At 43.9% G+C, this 23,577-nt stretch overlaps 1 protein-coding gene across 2 annotated transcripts in view; it reads left to right on the top strand.

The window, feature by feature from the left end:
• map4k5 (mitogen-activated protein kinase kinase kinase kinase 5) overlaps positions 1–23,577 on the top strand; it is a 138,024-nt gene that overhangs the window by 13,951 nt on the left and 100,496 nt on the right. For both annotated transcript variants that reach the window (XM_033026560.1, XM_033026561.1), the window contains exon 2: positions 651–708. In XM_033026560.1, the coding sequence (XP_032882451.1) occupies positions 651–708 (58 nt within the window). The remainder of the gene's footprint in view (positions 1–650; positions 709–23,577) is intronic.

Genomic DNA, 23,577 nt, shown 5'->3' on the forward strand with positions numbered 1-23,577 from the left:
AGAGCAATGTGACATTAACCAGATAATCTGTTTGTTGCAATGTTGCTTTGAGGAATAAATAACCAGCCGGGTCACTTTACCCTTGTTCATCGTGACATGAGAGCTTCACCGTCGAGACCACAAGTGGTCTCAATGGATCATTGGAACACCACTAATGTTTTGCCTGGTTTCAGACACAAATAGTGATTCCAATGTTGATGCCATGGGGAAAATACTGCAGGTGCTGGAACATGCTGGTGTAGTCCACATCTGTGGAGTGTGGAACAGAGTTAATGTCTGCTGTTGCACGTACATCTATGATGAAGGAGGTTGCCAAATTTTGGAACATTGAACACCTTACTCTGGCAGTGAATTTCATCTTTTGTAAATGCATGTACACATCAATGCATTTATTTTTCATGCCCCCCCCCCTTTCTTCCACCCCTCCCCCCCGACCAAAATTTGTCCGATACACATTTTGTTAACTATTAAATTTGCATCGCTTTTTGTTTCTTTATAAGTTGGCTACTCAAAGTTAAAACAAACTGTACAAATGAAAGCGATTTCAGAATACGTGACACACATCTGACTTGGTGACAGTGTTGTTTCAGAATTATGAAGTGAGATATTTTTCCCTTTTTTTAAAGCCATCTTCTTGTTTTCAATTTCAGGCAAGAAATTTGCAGACTGGAGAGTTGGCTGCAGTTAAAATTATCAAGTTGGAACCAGGTAATTATAAATTTGACAAACATGAATATGATTCAAACATAATGGTTTATCCTTTTTGTACTCTTGCGTGGGGAGAAAAATACACAAAATGTCGAGTAACTCAGTGGGTCAGGCACATTTCTGGAGAACATTGAGAGGTGACTTTGCTTGTCAGGACCCTTCTTCAGACTGATTAGTGGGGGAGAGGTGAAGAAAGTTGGAAAGGAGAAGAGGGAGGACAAGGGAAGATAAATCTCAACACAATATCACCTATTCCTTTTTCCCAGAGATGCCTGCTGACCTGCTGAGTAACTCCAGGTTTTTGTGTCGATCAGGGGGAGGACAAAGCCTTGCGAGTTATAGGTGGATGGGGGTGTGTAGGTGGATACAGGTGAAGGTTTTTTTGCTGGGCAGATGTAACTCCTATAAATTTCCAGGCTTTGTCCTGTCCCTTTTCCTTCCCAGCTTTCTCCCCCATTCCACCACAATTGATGAAGTTGATTGTATACATGGACCTGCTAACAACATCTGTAACTGGATAGACACAAAAGCTGGAGTAACTCAGTGGGTCAGACAGCATCTCTGGAGAAAAGGAATAGGTGACGTTTCGGGTCGAGACCCTGAAGAACGGTCTTGACCCGAAACGTCACCTATTCCTTTTCTCCAGAGATGCTGTCTGACCCACTGAGTTACTCCAGCTCCAGCTTATTGTGCCTATCTTCGGTTTAAACCAGCATCTGCCGTTCCATCTTGCACATCTGTAACTGGATACTAGGTAAATAGTAAGACAAATCCAAGGTGAAGTTGTTTGTTGCTTTCATCTCCAGCTGCCCTACAATGCTCAATTTACCCTGAACATTGTGTACCTTTGTTTTGGTCTTCTGAAGAATCAGCTAATACCTATTTCAATACTTTAAAATTTCTCACGTTGACTTAAACACAAATGATTCATGTAGATGGTGAACATAAGAGATCGCAGAATTGCAACGGGCGATGCTGGCCACTTCCAGTTTAACTCACTCAATCTGAACTCGTGTCTTTGCAAATGAAACAAAAAAACTTTGATTTTTAAAAATAAGAAGAAGAATAAACAAAACCAGGAGTTTTCTGTCTTTAGTTTTAAGCAGCATGTTAAAATGCTGACCTCACCGTGATTTATGTAACAATATATGACATCAGTCATTTATATGAAAGGGAAGGTTTGCTTAGTTCAACAAAAGGCAGCAAGTCGTTAAATATTAACGTCTGTAGTTCTTTAGCGATTTACATTGCTGGTTGAGTGGAGAATTACTCTGAGAAAGATACAGCTGCTTATTGTTACTGCATTGTCTTCAAGAAAATTGGACTGTTAACATTTTGAGTTTGATTTACTTTATCTCAATGAATACTCCACATTAACGGGTTTCAAGGGATAAATATTTCATGCAGGCCTGTTCAGCTTTATTATGATGAAAATGAGGTCGGCTCTCTACTGTGAAGTCATAAATAGCTTGTCTGAATCTGCGTTTCAAGAATGCTTAGTAAAGAGAGCTTCCATTGATTTAATAGTTCAAGAAACCTCAACAGTCAGGATGTAAAATAAAAGCATTCATGTTGTCAGCATGTAGTGGCAAAGGGAAATTTATTTTTTATATTTATTGACATTTGTAATTTTCTTCTATTGTACCCACTTCAGATTAGTTTATTGTCATATACAAGTTGAATTTATAATCAGAAGTACAGTGATGTATGGGTATAATGAGAATCTTGCAGACAATATGGATACTGCCTGTCCCGCTGAGTTACATTTTGTGTCTACCTTCGATTTAAACCAGCATCTGCAGTTTTTTCCTACACATATGGAGAAACATATGTGCATGAGACACATTTTGCGTGGCAGTGAAATGAAAAAGAATGCAAAAGAGGAACAAGACATTAGTGCAAAGCACAATTAGCAAACGAGTCCACGGAATGATTCACCAGGATGCAATGAGAATCCATGTCCGTGTGAAGCTCACCTCTGGGTAAACTCTGTGCATGGTAATGATATATACAACAACAAAGTCAAGCAGCAGAACGGTGCATAGATTTCGAGCCAAAGTTGTAAAAAAATAACATTGCAGTAATGGAATGTGTAGGAAGGAACTGCAGGTGCTGGTTTACGCCGAAGATGGACACAGTGCTGGAGTAACTCAGTGGGACAGGCAGCATCTCTGGAGAGCAGGAATGGGTGACGTTTCGGGTCGAGACCCTTCTTCAGATTGAGAGTAGGGGGAGAGGGAGATATGGAAGGGTAAGGTGTGAAAACGGCAGATCAAGGCAGACAATGTACAAGGAAAATGTAGAGTGGTTCATCGTTAGCTGAGGGGAAGACATACAGTCAATAACATTTACTCAGGAAGACAGTCGAACTAGTCTGAGAACTTCCACCACCCTAGTTAATCAAGCGAATCCTCATGGGCATGCTGAAACATCTCAGACGCCTGAGAAAATAATTATACTAATGCACTTAGTCATTGCAACCTGGGTTAAAAATAAATGTTGGGATTTTATACGTTGAGTTTATTGTCACATGCACAAGTGCAGTGATGCACAGGTGTAATAAACCTTGTTTACAGCAGCATAACAAGCGCATAGACTCGAACAACACACAATTCTGCAAGATGGTGAAAATACTTCATTTAAAAAAAAACAAGACATTAGTGCATACCACAATTTAAAATAAAACAAGTCCATGGTTGTGCAAGAGGTAGTCAGTAAGTGTTCTGTTGTCAAGGTAGTGTGACGATTGTGTGGTTTGGATCAAGTTTGGTTTTTTATTGATGCGTGTACCGTTTTATTGCATGCTATCATGTCAGCGGAAAAACTGTCCATGATAACAATCCAGCTGCCCACAGTGTACAGATTAGATACATGATAAAGGGACTCGAGTTTAGTGCATGATAAATGTCAGTAAAACCCGATTAAGGATAGTCCGATGAGTTAGGTGGCGGTTCATGACCGCTCTCTAGTTGGTGTTGGGATGGGCCAGCTTTCTGATCACAGCAAGGAAGAAACTGTCCCTAAATCTGGAGGTAAGGACCTGATAGTATAGTATTTTCAATGCATAAAATATTTTACCCTGGGTTGAGGAATTGAGAAATGGAGATCATAGGTTTAAGGTGAGAGGGGAAAGATTTAATAGGAACCTGAGGGGCAACTTTTTTCTGAGGGTGGTGGGCGTATGGAATGAGCTGCCAGTGGAGGAAGTTGATGCAGGTAACCGTAGAAACATAGAAAATAGGTGCAGGAGTAGGCCATTCGGCCCTTCGAGCCAGCACCGCCATTCAATATGATCATGGCTGATCATCCAACTCCGTATCCTGTACCTGCCTTCTCTCCATACCCCCTGATCCCTTTAGCCACAAGGGCCACATCTAACTCCCTCATACATATAGCCAATGAACTGGCCTCAACTACCTTCTGTGGCAGAGAATTCCACAGATTCACCACTCTCTGTGTAAAAAATGTTTTTCTCATCTCGGTCCTAAAAGACTTCCCTCTTATCCTTAAACTGTGACCCCTTGTTCTGGACTTCCCCAACATCGGGAACAATCTTCCTGCATCTAGCCTGTCCAACCCCTTAAGAATTTTGTAAGTTTCTATAAGATCCCCCTCAATCTTCTAAATTCTAGCAAGTACAAGCTGAGTCTATCCAGTCTTTCTTCTTCATATGAAAGTCCTGCCATCCCAGGAATCAGTCTGGTGAACCTTCTCTGTACTCCCTCTATGGCAGGAATGTCCTTCCTCAGATTAGGAAACCAAAACTGTACGCAATACTCCAGGTGTGGTCTCACCAAGACATAGAAACATAGAAAATAGGTGCAGGAGTAGGCCATTCGGCCCTTCGAGCCACCATTCAATATGATCATGGCTGATCATCCAACTCAGTATCCTGTACCTGCCTTCTCTCCATACCCCCTGATACCTTTAGACCCTGTACAACTGCAGTGGAACATTCCTGCTCTTATACTCAAATCCTTTTGCTATGAATGCTAACATACCATTTGCTTTCTTCACTGCCTGCTGCACCTGCATACCTACTTTCAATGACTGGTGTACCATGACTCCCAGGTCTTGTTGCATCTCCCCTTTTCCTAATCGGCCACCATTCAGATAATAATCGACCACCATTCAGATAATTCACCATTCAGTAAAAAATACACTTAAAATACATTTGGACAGGTACATGGATTGGAAAGGGTTAAGAGTGATATGGGCCAAATGCGGGCTAATGGAAATAGTTTAGATGGAACACCTTGGTCAGCGATGGGACACGAATTGGGTCAAAGAGCCTGTGTCCGTGCAGTATGATTCTATGACTATATGCCGACATTGCTTTTGGAGTATTGAATATAGGCATCCAACAAACTGCACAAGTGATTTAGACAATTAATGTGTTGTTGTCAAGTATCTGTTGCTATTACCATTAAATCTTCAGAAATTGATTGACAAGAACTCTTTTCAAATATTCAAAGTATTATAAAGTGCCAACACAGTTAAATCTTTTTCATTCGGATTTAAAATTGCACTTCAATCTGAGCGAAAGAAGCTATGGAGATGTGAGGGCCAGTTTAGTTTAGTTTCGAGATACAGCGTGGAAACAGGCCCTTCGGCCCACCGGGTCCGTGCCGACCAGCGATCCCCGCACTATCCTACACACATCGGGGACAATTTTTATATTTACCAAGGCAATGAACCTACATACCCTGTACGTCTTTGGAGCGTGGGAGGAAACCGAAGATCTCGGAGAAAACCCACGCAGGTCACGGGGAGAACGTACAAACTCTGTACAGACAGCTCCCATAGTCGGGATCGAACCCGGGTCTCCGGTGCTGTATTTGCTATAAGGCAGCAACTCTACCGCTGCGCCACCGTTTGTCTGGGGGAAGATTGGGAAGTGCATTTTGTGCGACCAATGTGCATACTATTAAGGCACAAAGATCTAACCGGAACCGTAGCCCAAACATTGATTATAAGAGAAGTGGAAAAGCTGGCATTTATTTGTCTTTGTGAAATCTGGTTATCATCTTCCAAAACTCAATAGTCGTATGTTACGGAAATGGGCCCTTTGACCCGACTTGTCCATATTGATCAAGCTGGTCCCGTTTGCCTGCACCTGCCCCCATCCATGTTTTGTCTATAACTGTGTCGGGTTGTTGATCAGCTTGGCTGTGGGACAGCTCCCCTTATTGAGACACGTGTCGCCAGGAATTTGTGTGAAGGGCTCTGCAAGGTTGGCTGAAGTGGGGACAATTGTGCTGCATCCATATCAAGCGCACAGATCAATGCTGGGTGTTCTGTCTGATTTGTCCTTTGTCTGTTTGAATATGGCAACAATGGTGCAACTAAGGAGCTGGGTAGGCCTTTTCAGCGCACAATTGAGCGTCAGCCATTTGAAAAGAATGATTGAAAATAATGTCTGCAGTATGCTATTTGCACTTTTCTATATTGTACCTTTTAGTATTGCACCTTAATAACATACCTCAAAATTTTCCTACATTCTGGCACACGGTGAATATTTTATATAGAAACATAGAAATTAGGTGCAGGAGTAGGCCATTCGGCCCTTCGAGCCTGCACCGCCATTCAATATGATCATGGCTGATCATCCAACTCAGTATCCCGTACCTGCCTTCTCTCCATACCCTCTGATCCCCTTAGCCACAAGGGCCACATCTAACTCCCTCTTAAATATAGCCATTGAACTGGCCTCGACTACCCTCTGTGGCAGGGAGTTCCAGAGATTCACCACTCTCTGTGTGAAAAAAGTTCTTCTCATCTCGGTTTTAAAGGATTTCCCCCTTATCCTTAAGCTGTGACCCCTTGTCCTGGACTTCCCCAACATCGGGAGCAATCTTCCTGCATCTAGCCTGTCCAACCCCTTAAGAATTTTGTAAGTTTCTATAAGATCCCCTCAATCTCCTAAATTCTAGAGAGTATAAACCAAGTCTATCCAGTCTTTCTTCATAAGACAGTCCTGACATCCCAGGAATCAGTCTGGTGAACCTTCTCTGCACTCCCTCTATGGCAATAATGTCCTTCCTCAGATTTGGAGACCAAAACTGTACGCAATATTCCAGGTGTGGTCCCACCAAGACCCTGTACAACTGCAGTAGAACCTCCCTGCTCCTATACTCAAATCCTTTTGCTATGAAAGCTAACATACCATTCGCTTTCTTCACTGCCTGCTGCACCTGCATGCCCACTTTCAATGACTGGTGTACCATGACACCCAGGTCTCGCTGCATCTCCCCTTTTCCTAGTCGGCCACCATTTAGATAATAGTCTGCTTTCCTGTTTTTGCCACCAAAATGGATAACCTCACATTTATCCACATTATACTGCATCTGCCAAACATTTGCCCACTCACCCAGCCTATCCAAGTCACCTTGCAGTCTCCTAGCATCCTCCTCACAGCTAACACTGCCCCCCAGCTTAGTGTCATCCGCAAACTTGGAGATATTGCCTTCAATTCCCTCATCCAGATCATTAATATATATTGTAAATAGCTGTGGTCCCAGCACTGAGCCTTGCGGTACCCCACTAGTCACTGCCTGCCATTGTGAAAAGGACCCGTTTACTCCTACTCTTTGCTTCCTGTTTGCCAGCCAGTTCTCTATCCACATCAATACTGAACCCCCAATGCCGTGTGCTTTAAGTTTGTAAACTAATCTCTTATGTGGGACCTTGTCGAAAGCCTTCTGGAAGTCCAGATACACCACATCCACTGGTTCTCCCCTATCCATGCTACTAGTTACATCCTCGAAAAATTCTATAAGATTCGTCAGACATGATTTACCTTTTGTAAATCCATGCTGACTTTGTCCAATGATTTCACCACTTTCCAAATGTGCTGCTATCCCATCTTTAATAACTGACTCTAGCAGTTTCCCCACTACCGATGTTAGACTAACTGGTCTGTAATTCCCCGTTTTCTCTCTCCCTCCCTTCTTAAAAAGTGGGGTTACGTTTGCTACCCGCCAATCCTCAGGAACTACTCCAGAATCTAAAGAGTTTTGAAAGATTATTACTAATGCATCCACTATTTCTGGAGCTACTTCCTTAAGTACTCTGGGATATAATGTATATGTCCATTGTCTATCTTTATTGTTATATAGTCTGTCTGTGTTATAAATATTACTTGCACATTTGGAGTATGGGGAAACGCAATTTCAATCCTCTGTGTAACTACTTGTTGCATTATTTGAATTGACAATAAAGTTTACTTTGAACTTTGAACTTTGAACTAATGTCAGCCTTTGTATCCATAAACTGGTTTGGATTTAACAGCCAGCCCTTTATCCCTTGACCCCACAACCTTGTTTTAAGATGCTCTTTTGCAAAAGCAATTCGAACTCTCCAAAACACTCATATGATCAATCAAATGATATCATCGGAACCAAATTTGAAAATTTTGGTGAAGGCCTGAGAGCAACTGTCGGGCGCAAGAAACCAAATTGTGGGCAGTCGAGGCCCATGAAGTTTTAGTTAACTCTTACCATGTTCAAATAAGTTGTTTTTGGTCTTGAGAGCAACTCTGATTTGTCATTAGCCCCCCCCACCCATTCTTAGTCACGTGTGTGACCAAAAAGATGAAAAATTGTGGATAACATATTTTCTGATTCTGAAAGCATTACAGGTACATTGTTTTGTGCTGTATATATGATTTTTTTCCTTCCAGTTTATCAAGCAAATTTTTTTCCTATATTAAGCTGACAATGTTTGTTTCAGGTCAGAGGCCACGCACGACTGGTCACGTGTGTGACATCGCAGGGCAGCATTTTACAAACTCTGAATTTTAAAAAGCTGGTATGCTCATATCTTTAGCAGACTTGCATTGTAGTTCTGTTGGTAGGAAAATAGCAATCAATAAGATGAATCTGTGACAAGAATGTTTTAATGGACCACTGTGATGACATCTGGTCACGTGCGTGACATTTTGGGCTCGCTTTCCCAAGAATGGGCCTTTAGCACATCCCACCAGCCACACGGTTAGGAGTTGATATCAAGGTCGGTTTTAGCATCTATGCAAAAGGAAGGCAAATGAATTGGTAGTCGCTGCTGCCATACATCTACTACGTAGGTTCGGAACGAGTAGACAATAATATAAATAAATTGAACTGTACAACCACTCCCCACTGCGTGAAAACAAAGAATCCTGCTCGTCCGGTCTGAATCACTTGCTTGGTTCTCTCCTTTTAGCTCACTGAATACAGTTCAATGCAGAGCTCAAATTGTTGAATGTTCAGTAAATGTAACATGGCTCCCACTTGCCAGCAGTGTTAGATTGTGAAAATTTTCTGTAAGCCTTACCTCTGCACTTGCTAAATGCATTTTTGTACCCATGCTTTAAGAGTTAAGATCAACGTTCACTTTATTCACTGAATTTGCCAAATAGAGTTATTAAGTTTAAAGGCTGGATCCTTAAATAGTCTCATCATATATTTATAGTTACATAAACCAATTCAACTACAATTCTACATTGCATTCATTTTAGATGCTCAGGCTGTTCCTTCAGAATCCATTACAAAATGGAAAGTGTGAAGTGGTTATGGAATATGAAGTACAACCGAATAAATGAACACAAGTATTTTTTTTTAAAATCAACGTTGCAAATTGTTTGCATGCAAAAGTGGTTGTTCAGAAGTCAGATTTATGATCTCTACACCATCTTCATGCAGATATCTTACAATATGCTTACAATAATTCAGCCTGAAATTATATAAATCTCTTCACTAGCAACAGTGATTGAATCTATGCCAGAACAGAATTCTTGAGGAATGATTTGATGACTTTGGAAAGGTGCAGACTATAAAAAGCATTTTATTTACGACAGTGAACATAAGGGAATGTTCACTGGGAATAAGGGAAGGTGTCTCGTTGTCACTTTCCCCTCAGCCAACAATGAACCGTTCTACATTTCCTTGATCAACGTCTACTTTGATCTGTCGTTTTTGCACCTTACCCTTCCATATCTCTCGTCTCCCTCTCCCCAGACTCTCAGTCTGAAGAAGGGTCTCGACCCGAAATGACCCATTCCTTCTCTCCAGGGATGCTGCATGCCCCGCTGAGTTACTGCAGCATTTAAACCAGCACCTGCAGTTCCTTCCTACACAAGGAAAAGGATCATGTCCTTGGGTTCCTCTCCCTCCTCTGCCATTGGACAAGATCATTGCTAAACTGTATGCATGCAGAGTAACATACAGCTTTGCTGTAGACAGACGCTAGCAATCTGGCAACCTGCAGTTCAGCAGGTAGTTCTGTTGCCACAGGGCGTAGGGTTTCATCCTGACCTCGGCAGTTGTCTCCTCCTATTGATTGCATTAACTGTGGGAGCTCGGGTTTCTTTCTGTCTCAAAGGGATGCTGACAGGTTAAGTGTCTGCGGTAAAATTACTCTTTGTGCAGATCAAAGGCATAAAGAATCAAAGGGAGGGTGAAGGGGAAGGGCCTGTGTTTGCACAGGTACACAGGAGGAGGAGGTCGTTGGGTCCCTCAAGCACGTCCCCCCTTTAATATGATCGTGGCTGATCTGTGCTGGCCTTTCCTGTCACTTCTCCATTGCCCTCAATTCCTCGATTGTTTCAAAAATCTTTCTTCACTTTAACTATGTCAAGATCTGACCTCAAACACCCTCAAGGGCAGGTAATTCCAGAGATTCACTGCCTTCTGAGTGATGTTTCTGTGCCCATTGGTTTTAAACAACCAGCTCCTATAATAACTATAAACTCCTTGTTTATTAGTCAAAATATCTTAATATATCTTCTCATGAGTCAAAATATCTTAAATCTAACCTGCCAAAATGTTGAATGTTTGAATAAGCTTCTAAACTCTAAGGAATGGAGACACAAACTATCTTGATTGGACAAAACTAATTCCTGGAATTAGCCTGGCAAATCTCCTTTGGACTGCCTCTAGTGCCAGTATATCCATGAACATATCCAGGGGTTATGGGGAGGAGGCAGAAGGGAACGATAGATCAGCCATGATTGAATGGTGGAGTAGACTTGATGGCCCAAATGACCTAATTAGAGTCATAGAGTGATACAGTGTGGAAACGGGCCCTTTGGCCCAACTTGCCCACACCCGCCAACATGTCCCAGCTATACTCGTCCCAGCTATACTCGTCCCACCTGCACTCGTCCCACCTGCCTGTGTTTGACCCATCTCCCTCCAAACTTGCCCTATCCATGTACCTGTCTAACTGTTTCTTAAACGTTGGGATAGTCCCAGCCTCAATTACCTCCTCTGGCAGCATGTTCCATACACCCACCACCCTTTGTGGGAAAAAGTTACCCCTCAGCTTTCTATTAAATCTTATCCGCTTCACCTTGAACCTATGTCCTCTGGTCCTCGATTCCCCCACGCTGGGCCAGCACCGAACCCTGAGGCACACTACTGGTCACAGGTCACCAGTCTGAGAAGCAACCTTCCACCATCACCCTATGTTTCCTTCCATGAAGCTAATTTGTAATCCATTCAGGTATCTCTCCTTGGATCCCATACGATCTAACCTTCCAGAGCAGCCTACCATGTAGAACCTTGTCGAATGCCTTACTGAAATCCATGTACACAACATCTACAGCTCTGCCCTCATCGACCTTTTTGGTCACGTCTTCAAAATACTCAATCAGATTTGTGAGACACGACCTCCCACGTACAAAACCATCTATCCCTACTCAGCCCTTGCCCATCCAAATGCCTGTATAACCTATCCCTCAGAATACTCTTTGTAACTTTCCAACTACAGATGTTAAGCTCACCAGCCTATAGTTTCCAATACTTTCCCTGCAGCCCTTCTTGAAAAGAGGCACAACATTTGTCACCCTCCAGTCTTCTGGCACCTCTCCTATATTTAATGACGACTCGTAAATTTCAACCAGGGCTCCTGCTATTTCCTCTCTAGTTTCCCACAGTGTCCTTGGATATATCTGATCAGGCCCTGGAGATTTGTCTACCTTCATACAGGATAGTACCTTCAGTGCTTCTTCGATGGTAACACTGGCTTCTGCTCTTATCACTTGAGAACATGCCTTTTTTAGGTAAGGGAACCAAAACGGCCTAATATTCCAGCTGTGGCCATGTCCAACAACCTGTATAGCTATAATAAAAGGTACACAAAAATGCTGGAGAAACTCAGCGGGTGCAGCAGCATCTATGGAGCGAAAGAGATAGGCAACGTTTCGGGCTGAAACCCTTCTTCAGACTGATAGGGGGTGGGGGGAGGCGGGGAGAAGAAAGGAAAAAGGAGGAGGAGGAGGAGCCCGAGGGCTGAGGGAGTGGTGGGAAGGGGAGGAGACAGCAAGGGTTAACTGAATTGTGAGAATTCAATGTTCATGCCACCAGGATGCAGACTCCCCAAGCGGAATATGAGGTGCTGTTCCTCCAATTTACGGTGTTGCTCACTCTGGCCGTGGAGGAGGCCCAGGACAGAAAGGTCGGATACGGAATGGGAGGGGGAGTTGAAGTGCTGAGCCACCGGGAGGTCAGGTTGGTTAGTGTGGACCGAGCGGAGGTGTTCGGCGAAACGATCACCAAGCCAATGCTTGGTCTCACCGATATAGATCAGCTGACATCTAGAGCAGTGGATGCAATAGATGAGGTTGGAGGAGGTGCAGGTGAACCTCTGTCGCACCTGGAACGACTGCTTGGGTCCTTGAATGGAGTCGAGGGGGGAGGTAAAGCTATAATAGCTATAATAAAACCTCCCTGTTGTTAAGCTTCATCCCCTCCACAATGAAGGTTAACGTTTCCAGAGTACAGGTAAATGTGAAAATATGTAAGAAAGAACTGCAGATGCAGGTTTAAATTAAAGGTAGACACAAAAATGCTGGAGTAACTCAGCGGGTGAGGCAGCATCTCTGGAGAGAAGGAATGGGTGACCTTTTGGGTCGAGTCTGAAGAAGGGTCTCGACCCGAAACGTTGCCCATTCCTTCTCTCCAGAGATGCTGCCTCACCCGCTGAGTTACTCTGGCATTTTGTGTCTAAATGTGAAAATGAATGGAATTGCTTCCTTAGTTTGTGATGTGAACTCAGTGAGTCAGGTAGCCTATACTTGTGTCCAGCTCTCATCAGTTTAAGTTCATGAAGTGAGGTACAAGTGAGAAAAGGAGCAAACTGAACGTGTTTTTATTTTCTTCCTCGTTCCTCCCAGACTTCCTATAATTGGGGGTGATCTCTGAAGCAGCGTGTAACTGGACCATTTTTAGATGTGCAGCTTTGTTTCCAAGCAGCGACAGAAGCCGAGCCTGTGCAGCTCAACGTCAGAATGAATAGGTTTTTGTCCATGTTTACAAGCTAGGCAGCATAGCTCGGGCTTCTTGACATTGAACAGTGCCTTTCTTTGGTTTGAAACACAGCTCCAGTGTTTTGGGTGCACAAGAGACTGCAGATGCTGGAATCTGCTGCAGAATGTTCCTGAGTTTCAGACTGCGACTAGTCCCTTTGCATTAGAATCCATGTACTTTTAAATCGGAGATTTAGTTTTTGTGCAGTTTTATTGACTTTTTATAAAGTTAGTTTCATCCTTGTCTGCCGAATTATTAACGCCAATTTGCTAATGACCACTTTTGGATCAGTAGTTCTTCATTTTGTTTCAGGTTGAGATGTTTTGGCTTTATGCTTAAAGGTTTAACTGTGTTCTCTGTCGATGATTTCCTCATATTGATTCCTCAAACCATATTGTTTGTTTTGTTTTTGTTTTTGTCTTTTGTTTTTACCTTGTTTGGGATGTGTTTACCTTGTGTGGGACTAAAGATGGAAATTAGCTACTGGCTACAATCTTGCATATTACATGCAAATGTTTATTAATGTGCACTGTCCCTAATAAAATCAATAAAAAAAATTCTTGCTCCTGTTATTCGATGTCAAACCAATTAGATTGCTTTCGAGCCACTCATAGCAAGTTTTAGCAGGCAATTTGTAGGGCTTGGAATCTCACCTGAGGTTTGGTTTAGTTTAGTTTATTGCCACGTGTACCGAGGTACAGCGCAAAGCTTTTGTTGCATGCTATCCAGTCAGCAGAAAGACAATGCATGATTACAATCGAGCCATTCACAGTGTATGGTTACATGAAAAGGAATAACGTTTAGTGCAAGGAAAAGCCAGTAAAGGAATGACTAGACTAGATCAAGGGTTCCCAACCTGGGGTAGATTTCACTTACCCAGGGGATACATTTGTTGATTCTGGATTTGTACATTTTTTCTCATTGACTGACTGTTTGGTTCTGGTATACTGGTATCTGTTCATCATTAGTTGTTCATAAATAAGTGAAATAACATTGTCATGTTATTACTATCTAAATGGCGTCAAGTTGGGAATACTATCTAAATGGCGTCAAGTTGGGAAAAGGGGAAGTACAATGGGATCTGAGGGTCCTTGTTCATCAGCCTATGAAAGTAAGCATGCAAGTACAGCAGACAGTGAAGAAAGCGAATGGTATGTTGGCCTTTATAACAAGAGGAATCGAATATAGGAGCAAAGAGGTTCTTCTGCAGTTGTACAGAGCCCTAGTGAGACCACACCTGGAGTATTGTGTGCAGTTTTGGTCCCCTAATTTGAGGAAGGACATTCTTGCTGTTGAGGGAATGCAGCGTAGGTTTACAAGGTTAATTCCCGGGATGGCGGGACTGTCATATGCTGAGAGAATGGAGCAGCTGGGCTTGTAAACTCTGGAGTTTAGAAGGATGAGAGGGAATCTCATTGAAACATATAAGATTGTTAAGGGCTTGGACACGCTAGAGGCAGGAAACATGTTCCCGATGTTGGGAGAGTCCAGAACTAGGGGCCACAGATTAAGAATAAGGAGTAGGCCATTTAGAACGGAAACGAGGAAACACTTTTTCTCACAGAGAGTGGTGAGTCTGTGGAATTATCTGCCTCAGAGGGCGGTGGAGGCAGGTTCTCTGGATGCTTTCAAGAGAGAGCTAGATAGGGCTTAAAAATAGCGGTGTCAGGAGATATGGGGAGAAGGCAGGAACGGGGTACTGATTGGGGATGAACAGCCATGATCACATTGAATGGCAGTGCTGGCTCGCAGGGCCGAATGGCCTACTCCTGCACCTATTGTCTATTGTCATGTGCTATTAAAGTTGCCAGGGGTAAACGGGATGAAAAAGGTTGGGAACCCCGGCACTAGATGGTTGGTACCCAGACTGTACCAAAATGTAGAAAAGAAAATGAATCCCCAGATGAGCTGTCTTGGAACAGGAGAATCAAGCTGAGAATTTGGATGTAACGGGAGGAGGTAAGGAAGGAAGCAGGAGGGGGTGCACTGAAGCTTGTGCTTAAGGCATACCTGTTTCTGTAATAAAACATTTAAATTAATTATACATGTAATTAGACTGCATGCTTTAAAACAAATCCAGGGGAGATGTGGAGCATAAAAACAAATGAGTTGAGTCATATGCTTAAGATGCATGGTTTTTTTAAACTCCATTTGGACACTTTTTAATTTTAAGGAAGTGAGCTTGTCTGGTTTATTCTCAAAGTGGAGAATTTATTTAACATGGTCTGTCAATGGCCTTCCAATTAGTTGCTACCCGCAGTGTGTCATTCCAGTATCAGATGTAGTTCTGCTTGTGTGGGACAATCCGAGGCACGCAGGAGCAGTTTTGTCCTGTTTTCATGGTCCAACTATAAAGAAGAACACTTTAATCATTGTTGACGCGAGGAGGTGCAAAGGAAGAAAAAAAAAGATGTAGATGATTTGAAGATGTCTGTCTACCAGTGGATTTGTTTTTTCTGGTTCAATTACTGTCATTAAGGTAGGAAGAGCTACCACACACAGCAAGGTAATGCGTAAACCACAAATTGGAGTTATGATTGGTTAATTTGCATCTGGTGGTTTTGGTTGAGAGGCAGGAAAACACCCATCCCCTTCGCCGGTGCCGATGAGATCTTTTATCCAGTGCTACATGCCAGTACAATAGGTAACCATATAACGATTTACAGCACGGAAACAGGCCACCTCGGCCCTTCTAGTCCTTGCCGAACACTTATTCTCCTCTAGTCCCATCTACCTGCACTCAGACCATAACCCTCCATTCCTTTCCCGTCCATATACCTATCCAATTTATTTTTAAATTATAAAATCGAACCTGCCTCCACCACTTCCACTGGAAGCTCATTCCACACAGCTGCCACTCTCTGAGTAAAAAGGTTCCTCCTCATGTTACCCCTAAACCTTTGTCCCTTAATTCTCAAATCATGTCCTCTTGTTTGAATCTACCCTACTCTCAATGGAAAAAGCTTATCCACGTCAACTCTTGTCTATCCCTCTCATAATTTTAAAGACCTCTATCAAGTCCCCCCCTTAACCTTCTGTGCTCCAAAGAATAAAGACCTATCTTGTTCAACCTTTCTCTGTAACTTAGGTGCTGAAACCCAGGCAACATTCTAGTAAATCTCCTCTGTACTCGCTCTATTTTGTTGACATCCTTCCTATAATTTGGCTGCCAAAATTGTACACCATACTCCAGAATTGGTCTCACCAATGCCTTGTACAATTTTAACATTACATCCCAACTTCTATACGCAATGCTCTGATTGATGCCAGCACACCAAAAGCTTTCTTTACCACCCTATCTACATGAGATTCCACCTTCAGGTAGATCTGAAGACGCATGGAACTGCAGATGCTAGAATCTTGAGTGAAACATAAAGTGTTGGAGTGACTCAGTGGGTTAACCAACTTGCTCTAGTGCTCTGTGTTTCACAACAGGTATTCTGCTTAACATCTTATCCTGTAGATGGCTTGCATCTTATCCTGTAGATGGCTTGTACCAATGCAGCATTTGGTGAGGATCAGCTGCCTTGCATAAAACATGCAGTGGGATTCCAAGCTCGGCCTCAATCTGACTTGGATGAGAATGCCACTGTCTAACTTGAGCTAACCAATTTGGCCAGACCTGGTTGTTGTAATTCCTATCGGGGGAAAAGATGACTCATTCATCCAGGAAACTCAAGGAACAGTTGTTATATTTAGATCGACACAAAAAGCTGGAGTAATTCAGCGGGACAGGCATCATCTCTGGAGAGAAGGAATGGGTGACGTTTCGGGTCGAGACCCTTCTTCGGACTGGTTAGGGATAAGGGAAACGAGAGATATAGACGGTGATGTAGAGAGATAAAGAACAATGAATGAAAGATATGCAAAGAAGTAACGATGATAAAGGAAACGGGCTGTTTGTAGGGTGAAAATGAGAAGCTGGTGCGACTTGGGTGGAAGAGGGATAGAGAGAGAGGGAAGGCCGGGACTACCTGAAGTGAGATAAGCTGGGCTGTAAGCTGCCCAAGCGAAATATGAGATGCTGCTCCTCATATATTTGTCATTTGTATATATCAGATATTTATATCTGCAGGAAATTCACTTCAGAATGTAGAATAGGGCAGCACAAAAGATGATTATCTATATTTTGAACAACCTAGCCCCCCCTGTTTCTTTGTTCTTTCCTCATATTTGCATTTGTTCCCAAGTATTCAGTTCTCTCCTGAAGGCCACAATTAAATCTATTTCCATCACTCGCCTATTCACCTTTTTATAATGTAAGGTTTAGAGGGCTATAGATCGGGCAAAGACAATGGGATTAGCTTAGATGGGTCATCCTGGTCAGCATGGACGAGTTGGGCTGAAGGACCTGTTTCTGTGCTGTATGATTGACCAAGGGGCTGAAGGGCAAAAGTACTGTCATCTTCTTAGGATGTTATAGATTAAACTGCTGTACCTAGGTTGCCAACTGTCCCGTATTAGCCGGGACATCCCGTATATTGGGCTACATTGGTTTGTCCCGTACGGGACCGCCCTTGTCCTGTATTTGACTGCTACTACTCGGGTCGAGGGGACTGTCGGGTCGGAGTGCCGTGTCCGGCCTGCCTCGCCCGTCCCGACGTAGTGCAGCCCATGGAGTGCAGCAGCAGCAGCGCCTCGCCCGTGGCCCCGTCGGTCGGCAGCCCGGCCAGCTGTCCGACCTTCGGACCTTCGCTTACCGCCGACACCACCACCCCTCCTTCTCATGGCCGATCATCGGTTCATGAGTTGGACGGGGTGCCGGGCCAAAACTCCTCAGCTGGCCCGCCGGCTGGGCTTTGTGTGCAGTCCAGCACCCGGGACAACTCATCATTCACTCAGACACGGCCCAGTCGGTCAACGAATTGCCATTGGGAATTTGTCCCTTATTTTGACCTTTTGTCCCTTATTCGGGAGTGAGAAAGTTGGCAACCCTAGCTGTACCTGAGGTGCACTTTTGTCCTTTGAACACATGGAGCACCACCTTTTAATATAAAAAGTCACATGCCCATAGATCGGCTGCCTAACGTGCTGAGTTACTCCAGCACTTTGGATATGTAGTTGCAATTATGGACTATTTGTTTGTGCTAAAATTTTGGTCCCCCCCCCCCCCCCCCCCCCAAAAAGCTAGTATGTACTATACTAAGTGGGACCCGTTGGGTCCCATGTTCACAGGGGAGGGCTAGTCCCCCAACGCAATATTCCACCTCTCCACCAATTCCAATATTGGTGGCCCGTGGGGGGTGGGGGTGGGGGCATTTTGGAACGCTAGTATTGATGTTGTGGGCTGAAGGGACTGGTTTACAGAGGGCTAGTATGGACATTGTGGGCCAAATGGATTCTTGGGGTGGCAGCTCAGTCACTCAAGCCTGATGTGCTGGCAGCTCACTCACAGCTCACTCACAGCTGGTGAGCTGGCAGTTGACTCGTGGCTATTCCTTGAAATACCACTTCAAGCAGGGTGCAAGGCCACCAAATTCAAGTGCAGTTTCATACCACTTCAAGCAGGGTGCAAGGCCACCACATTCAAGTGCAGTTTCATACCACTTCAAGCAGGGTGCAAGTCCACCACATTCAAGTGCAGTTTCATACCACTTCAAGCAGGGTGCAAGGCCACCAAATGCAAGTGCAGTTTCATGCCACTTCAAGCAGGGTGCAAGGCCACCAAATTCAAATGCAGTTTCATACCATTTCATGCATGGTGCAAGGCCACCACATTCAAATGCAGTTTCATACCATTTCAGCAGGGTGCAAGGCCACCACATTCAAATGCAGTTTCATACCATTTCAAGCAGGGTGAAACCACCATAAAACCACACAAAACACCACATAAACACCACACTCACAGTTCAGTAGACATTCAGTGTGTTCAGTTGATTCATAGCTCAGACAGAGTCGTGATCTCTCCCTCCCCCATCTTGCAGAGACTGAGCCACACCCACACTTCCGTGTTTTATAATCCCTCCCACCTCCCACCAGAAGGAGCATGGCCTTCATGGCGTGATTGACAAGAGAGAGATTCTCAACATTTTTTAAACACTAATAACACTTTTATTTTTCATTGATGGGAAGAATCCTCTGCACCTGATGAGCGGAGGGGGACTGAGTAAGATGGCCACAAATCAAAGCCGTAAGGGGTAGCGTTTTATCTAAAATCAATATACAGTGCAAACAGGAAGTTGTCAAATTTAGACTTTTAATCATTTGCCATTTCAAACCAACCATCACCAACAACCATTTGCTGTGCTTTATTTCAAACCAACCACCACCAACCATTTGCTGTGCTTTTTCAAACCAACCACATTAAGGGTACTCAAGGTCAGTAAAATCACAATCACAGTTTAGTAGACATGTGTTCAGTGTTATTCACAGCTCAGACTGAGAGATGTGACTCTCTTGCTCCCCCCATCTTGCAGAGACTGACTAAGGCACTCAACACTTCCCGGTATTATATTCCCTCCAGAAGGGCAGTGGCCTTCAGGAGAGAGAATCTCAACATTTTTTAGACACTAATAACTCTTTTATTTTTCATCGATGGGAAAAATCATCTTGTCCTGCGCAGCGGAAGGGGACTCTTGAGTAAGGTGGCCAAAAATCACAGCCATAAGTGGCAGTGTTTTTTCTAAAATCAATAGACAGAACAACAGGAAGTGTTCATGATCAGACTTTTAGTAATATAGATTTAATTATAAAAATCAAATATTCTGTTGTGCTTCTGCAAGTAAGAATTTAATTGTTCTACCTGAGACATATGACAGTAAAACACTCTTGACTCTCTTGACAAGTTAAATACTGTTGCCCCAACTTTAGTTATTTAATAGAATGTAGGCCTAGATTCAATTTTCACTACTTCATTTAATACGGTGTGAAATCATGTAAAATAATAAAATAAGCTCAACCGTGGGTATTGTTTTTCCCCAACGGTTTCTCACTCCTGTTTGCTATGCTTGCATCAATTCAACAGCACTGCTTGAGGATTGCTGTATTTTGGACTTTTTTCCCCATCAGTTGGTAAGTTCTTTTTCAGTCCAGAAATAAGCTGCCCCGGCAAGGCCATCAACATAGTCAAGGACCGTTCTCATCCCAGTCATTCCCTCTTCTCTCCAGATTCCACCTCTAGCCACATCTTCCCATCTCCACCCGTTTCCACTTTCTGCAGAGACCATTCCCTCCGCAACTCCTTGGTTAACTCGCCCCTTTCCACCCAAATGACTTGCTCGCCGTACTTTCCCCTACAACTGCAGGAGATGCAACACCTGTCTCTATTCCTCCTCCATCAACTCTGCCCAAGGATCCCAACAGCCTTTTCCCCACTTGCACCTCCTCCAACCTCATCTACTGCATCCGCTGTTCCAGGCGTGGACTCCTATATATTGGCGAGGCGAAGCGTAGGCTCGGCGATCGTTTTGCTGAACATCTCCGCTCAGTCCGCCTGAACCTATCTGATCTCCCGGTTGCTGGACACTTTAACCCACCCTCCCAATCCCATATTGACCTTTCTGGCCTGGGGCTCTTCCACTGTCAGAGTCAGGCCCAGCGCAAATTGGAGGAACAGCACCTCATATTTCACTTGGGTAGCTCACACCCCAGCGGTATGAACATTGACTTCTCTAACTTCAAGTAACCCTTGCTTTCCCTCTCTCCATCCCTCCCCCACCCTGGTTCTCCGACTAATTTCACTGTCCTCCAGATTAATTTTACTGATTGTGTGCCTCATTGTCACCTTCCCCTCAGCTAACAATGAACTTTGATCTGTCTTTTTCACACCTTTCTCTTCCATGTCTCTAGTCTCCCTCTCGCCTGACTCGGTCAGAAGAAGATTCAAGAGTTTAGTGTCATGTGTCCCTGATAGGACAATGAAATTCTTGCTTTGCTTCAGCACAGCAGAACATAGTAGGCATGAATACAGAACAGATCAGTGTGTCCATATACCATTATATAAATATATACACACATGAATAAATAAACTGCTAAAGTGCATATAACAGATAATGGGCTATTAATGTTCAGAGTTTTGTCCGAGCCAAGTTTAAGCTGTGCTGTGGGGAAGTAGCTATTCCTGAACCTGGTTGTTGCAGGCTTCAAGCTCCTGTACCTTCTACCTGAAGGTAGCTGGGAGATGAGTGTGTGGCCAGGATGGTGTGGGTCCTTGATGATGCTGCCAGCCTTTTTGAGGTAGATCCCCTCGATGGAAGGGAGGTCAGAGCCGATGATGGACTGGGCAGTGTTTACTACTTTTTGTAGTCTTTTCCTCTACAGGGCGCTCAAGTTGCTGAACCAAGCCACGATGCAACCGGTCAGTATGCTCTCTACTGTGCACCTGTAGAAGTTAGAGAGAGTCTTCCTTGACAAACCGACTCACCGTAATCTTCTCAGGAAGTAGAGACGCTGATGTGCTTTCTTAATAATTACATCAGTGTTCTCAGACCAGGAAAGATCTTTAGAGATGTGCACGCCCAGGAATTTGAAGCTCTTGACCCTTTCAACCATCGACCTGTTGATATAAATGGGGATGTGGGTCCCCATCCTACTCCTTCCAAAGTCCACAATCAGTTCCTTGGTTTTGCTGGTGTTCAGGGCCAGGTTATTGTGCTGGCACCATATGGACAGTCGCTCGATCTCTCTTCTACACTCTGACTCATCCCGATCAGTGATACGTCCCACAACAGTGGTGCTGTCAGCGAACTTGATGATGGAGTTCGCACTATGACCGGCTACGCAGTCATGAGTATAGAGTGAGTAGACGCGATCCGACCCGGGTCTCGACCCGAAACATCACCCATTCCTTCTCTCCAGAGATGCTGCCTGTCCTGCAGAGTTACTCCAGCATTATGTGTCTATCTACAGTTTCTTCCCAGCTGTCATCGGGCAACTGAACCATCCTCTCACCGGCTAGAGAGTGGTCCTGACCTCCCATCTATCTCATTGTGGATCCTTGGACTATCTTTATTAGACTTTATCTTGCAGGCAACAATAATCTTTGCACTGTACCTCAGTACACATGACAACATTAATAAACAAAACCAATCATCAGCAAATGTATTCACTTTTGTGATTAAGACTCGACTTGCTTTAAATCAGTGAGCACAGGCAGAGCAAATAAATACTTTTGCAATTTACTGTCCCAATCAGTGGCTATGCAACATAAATTGTAAGTCCCATTAAGAGATGAGACTGCATGATTTAGCAAAGCAACTAAATATATTTGTAAATTAAATTGAATAAAAGAGGAAAGGATCGTATTTGTTGTTTTGGCATTTTCATTTACTTTCTGCCCCCCCCCCCCCCCCCAACAAAGACCAGTGCTCTGACCCTGGAGTGGGGTGGATTGGTCCCTGGTAGTTTTGCTAGGCCTGAGTGCTCGATCTCCTGACAGTAATGGTCTGAAGAAGGGTCTCGACCTGAAACGCCACCCATTCCTTCTCACCAGAGAAGCTGCCTGTCCCGCTGAGTCACTCCAGCTTTTGATGTCTATCTATGGTCTCTACAAATGCTGCTGAGAAGAGTGTTGCTAAACCACACCATGAAATAAATGCGGTGGTGGTATTCGCGGTGATCATGATGAATTGAGGGGGAGAGCTGGAATGGTTTTGAGTAGGAAGGAACTGCAGATGCTGGTTTGAACCGAAAAGAGACACAAACAGCTGGAGGAACTCAGCGGGTCGGGCAGCATCTCTGGAGAAAAGGAACAGGTGACGTTTCGGGTCGAGACCCTTCTTCAGAAATGGTTTTAACATGGGTAAAAATAAATTGATGGACGTCTCCAATGGAGAGGGGAGTGAAAGCCATCTCCTCCCCGGGAGGAGATTCCTGGCTCGGTTTGGATAGGATCGAGGATGTCCTTTTATTTTAAAAATGTCGGGGAGCCGAGTTTTATTTGGGCGTGGTGTGGAGCTTTAAATTTTTTGGGCTGAATTCCAATTTTCATAGAGGTCGATTATGCAACAGGATATTCCTTGGTTCCGACATGTCCCGAACATGTTTTCTAGTATTGTGCGGTTCAAACTTGATTTTTATTTAATTCAGTTTAGTATTATTTGCATCTATATTCAATTAATAACACGCCCACCATCTTTCCATAGATATCGCCTGACTTGCTGAACACTGACAGCATTTTATTATGTACGATTTCCAGCATCTGCAATTCAAACCGTCCAGCCCAACTGTGCTTCCTGCCACCTGAACTGCCACGCAGCCCACACTTCATCTAACCCTGTCAACATGACCAAATTCTTATTTTTGTTCATTTATCTTTCCTTTAAATACATATAGTCAGGAGTCGTACTGCACGGAAATGGGTCCTTTGGCTCAAGTTGTCCATGCTGACCAAGATGCCCCATCTAAGCTCATCCCATTTGCCTCTAAACGTGTCCTAGCCAGGAACCTGTCCAAATGTCTTTTAAATGTTGCTCTGCTGCTTGTCCCAACTACTTCCACAGGCAGCTCATTCCATGTACCCACCACACTCTGAGTGAAAAGGTTGCCCCTATGGTTCCTGTTACCTTTTCCCTCTTGCCTGAAACCTTTGCCCTTCAGTTCCTGATTCCCCTGCCCTGCGGAAAAGACTCTGCATTCACCCTAT

This window comes from Amblyraja radiata, chromosome 9 (genome assembly GCF_010909765.2).
Source record: "Amblyraja radiata isolate CabotCenter1 chromosome 9, sAmbRad1.1.pri, whole genome shotgun sequence".
Taxonomy (NCBI): Eukaryota; Metazoa; Chordata; class Chondrichthyes; order Rajiformes; family Rajidae; genus Amblyraja; species Amblyraja radiata.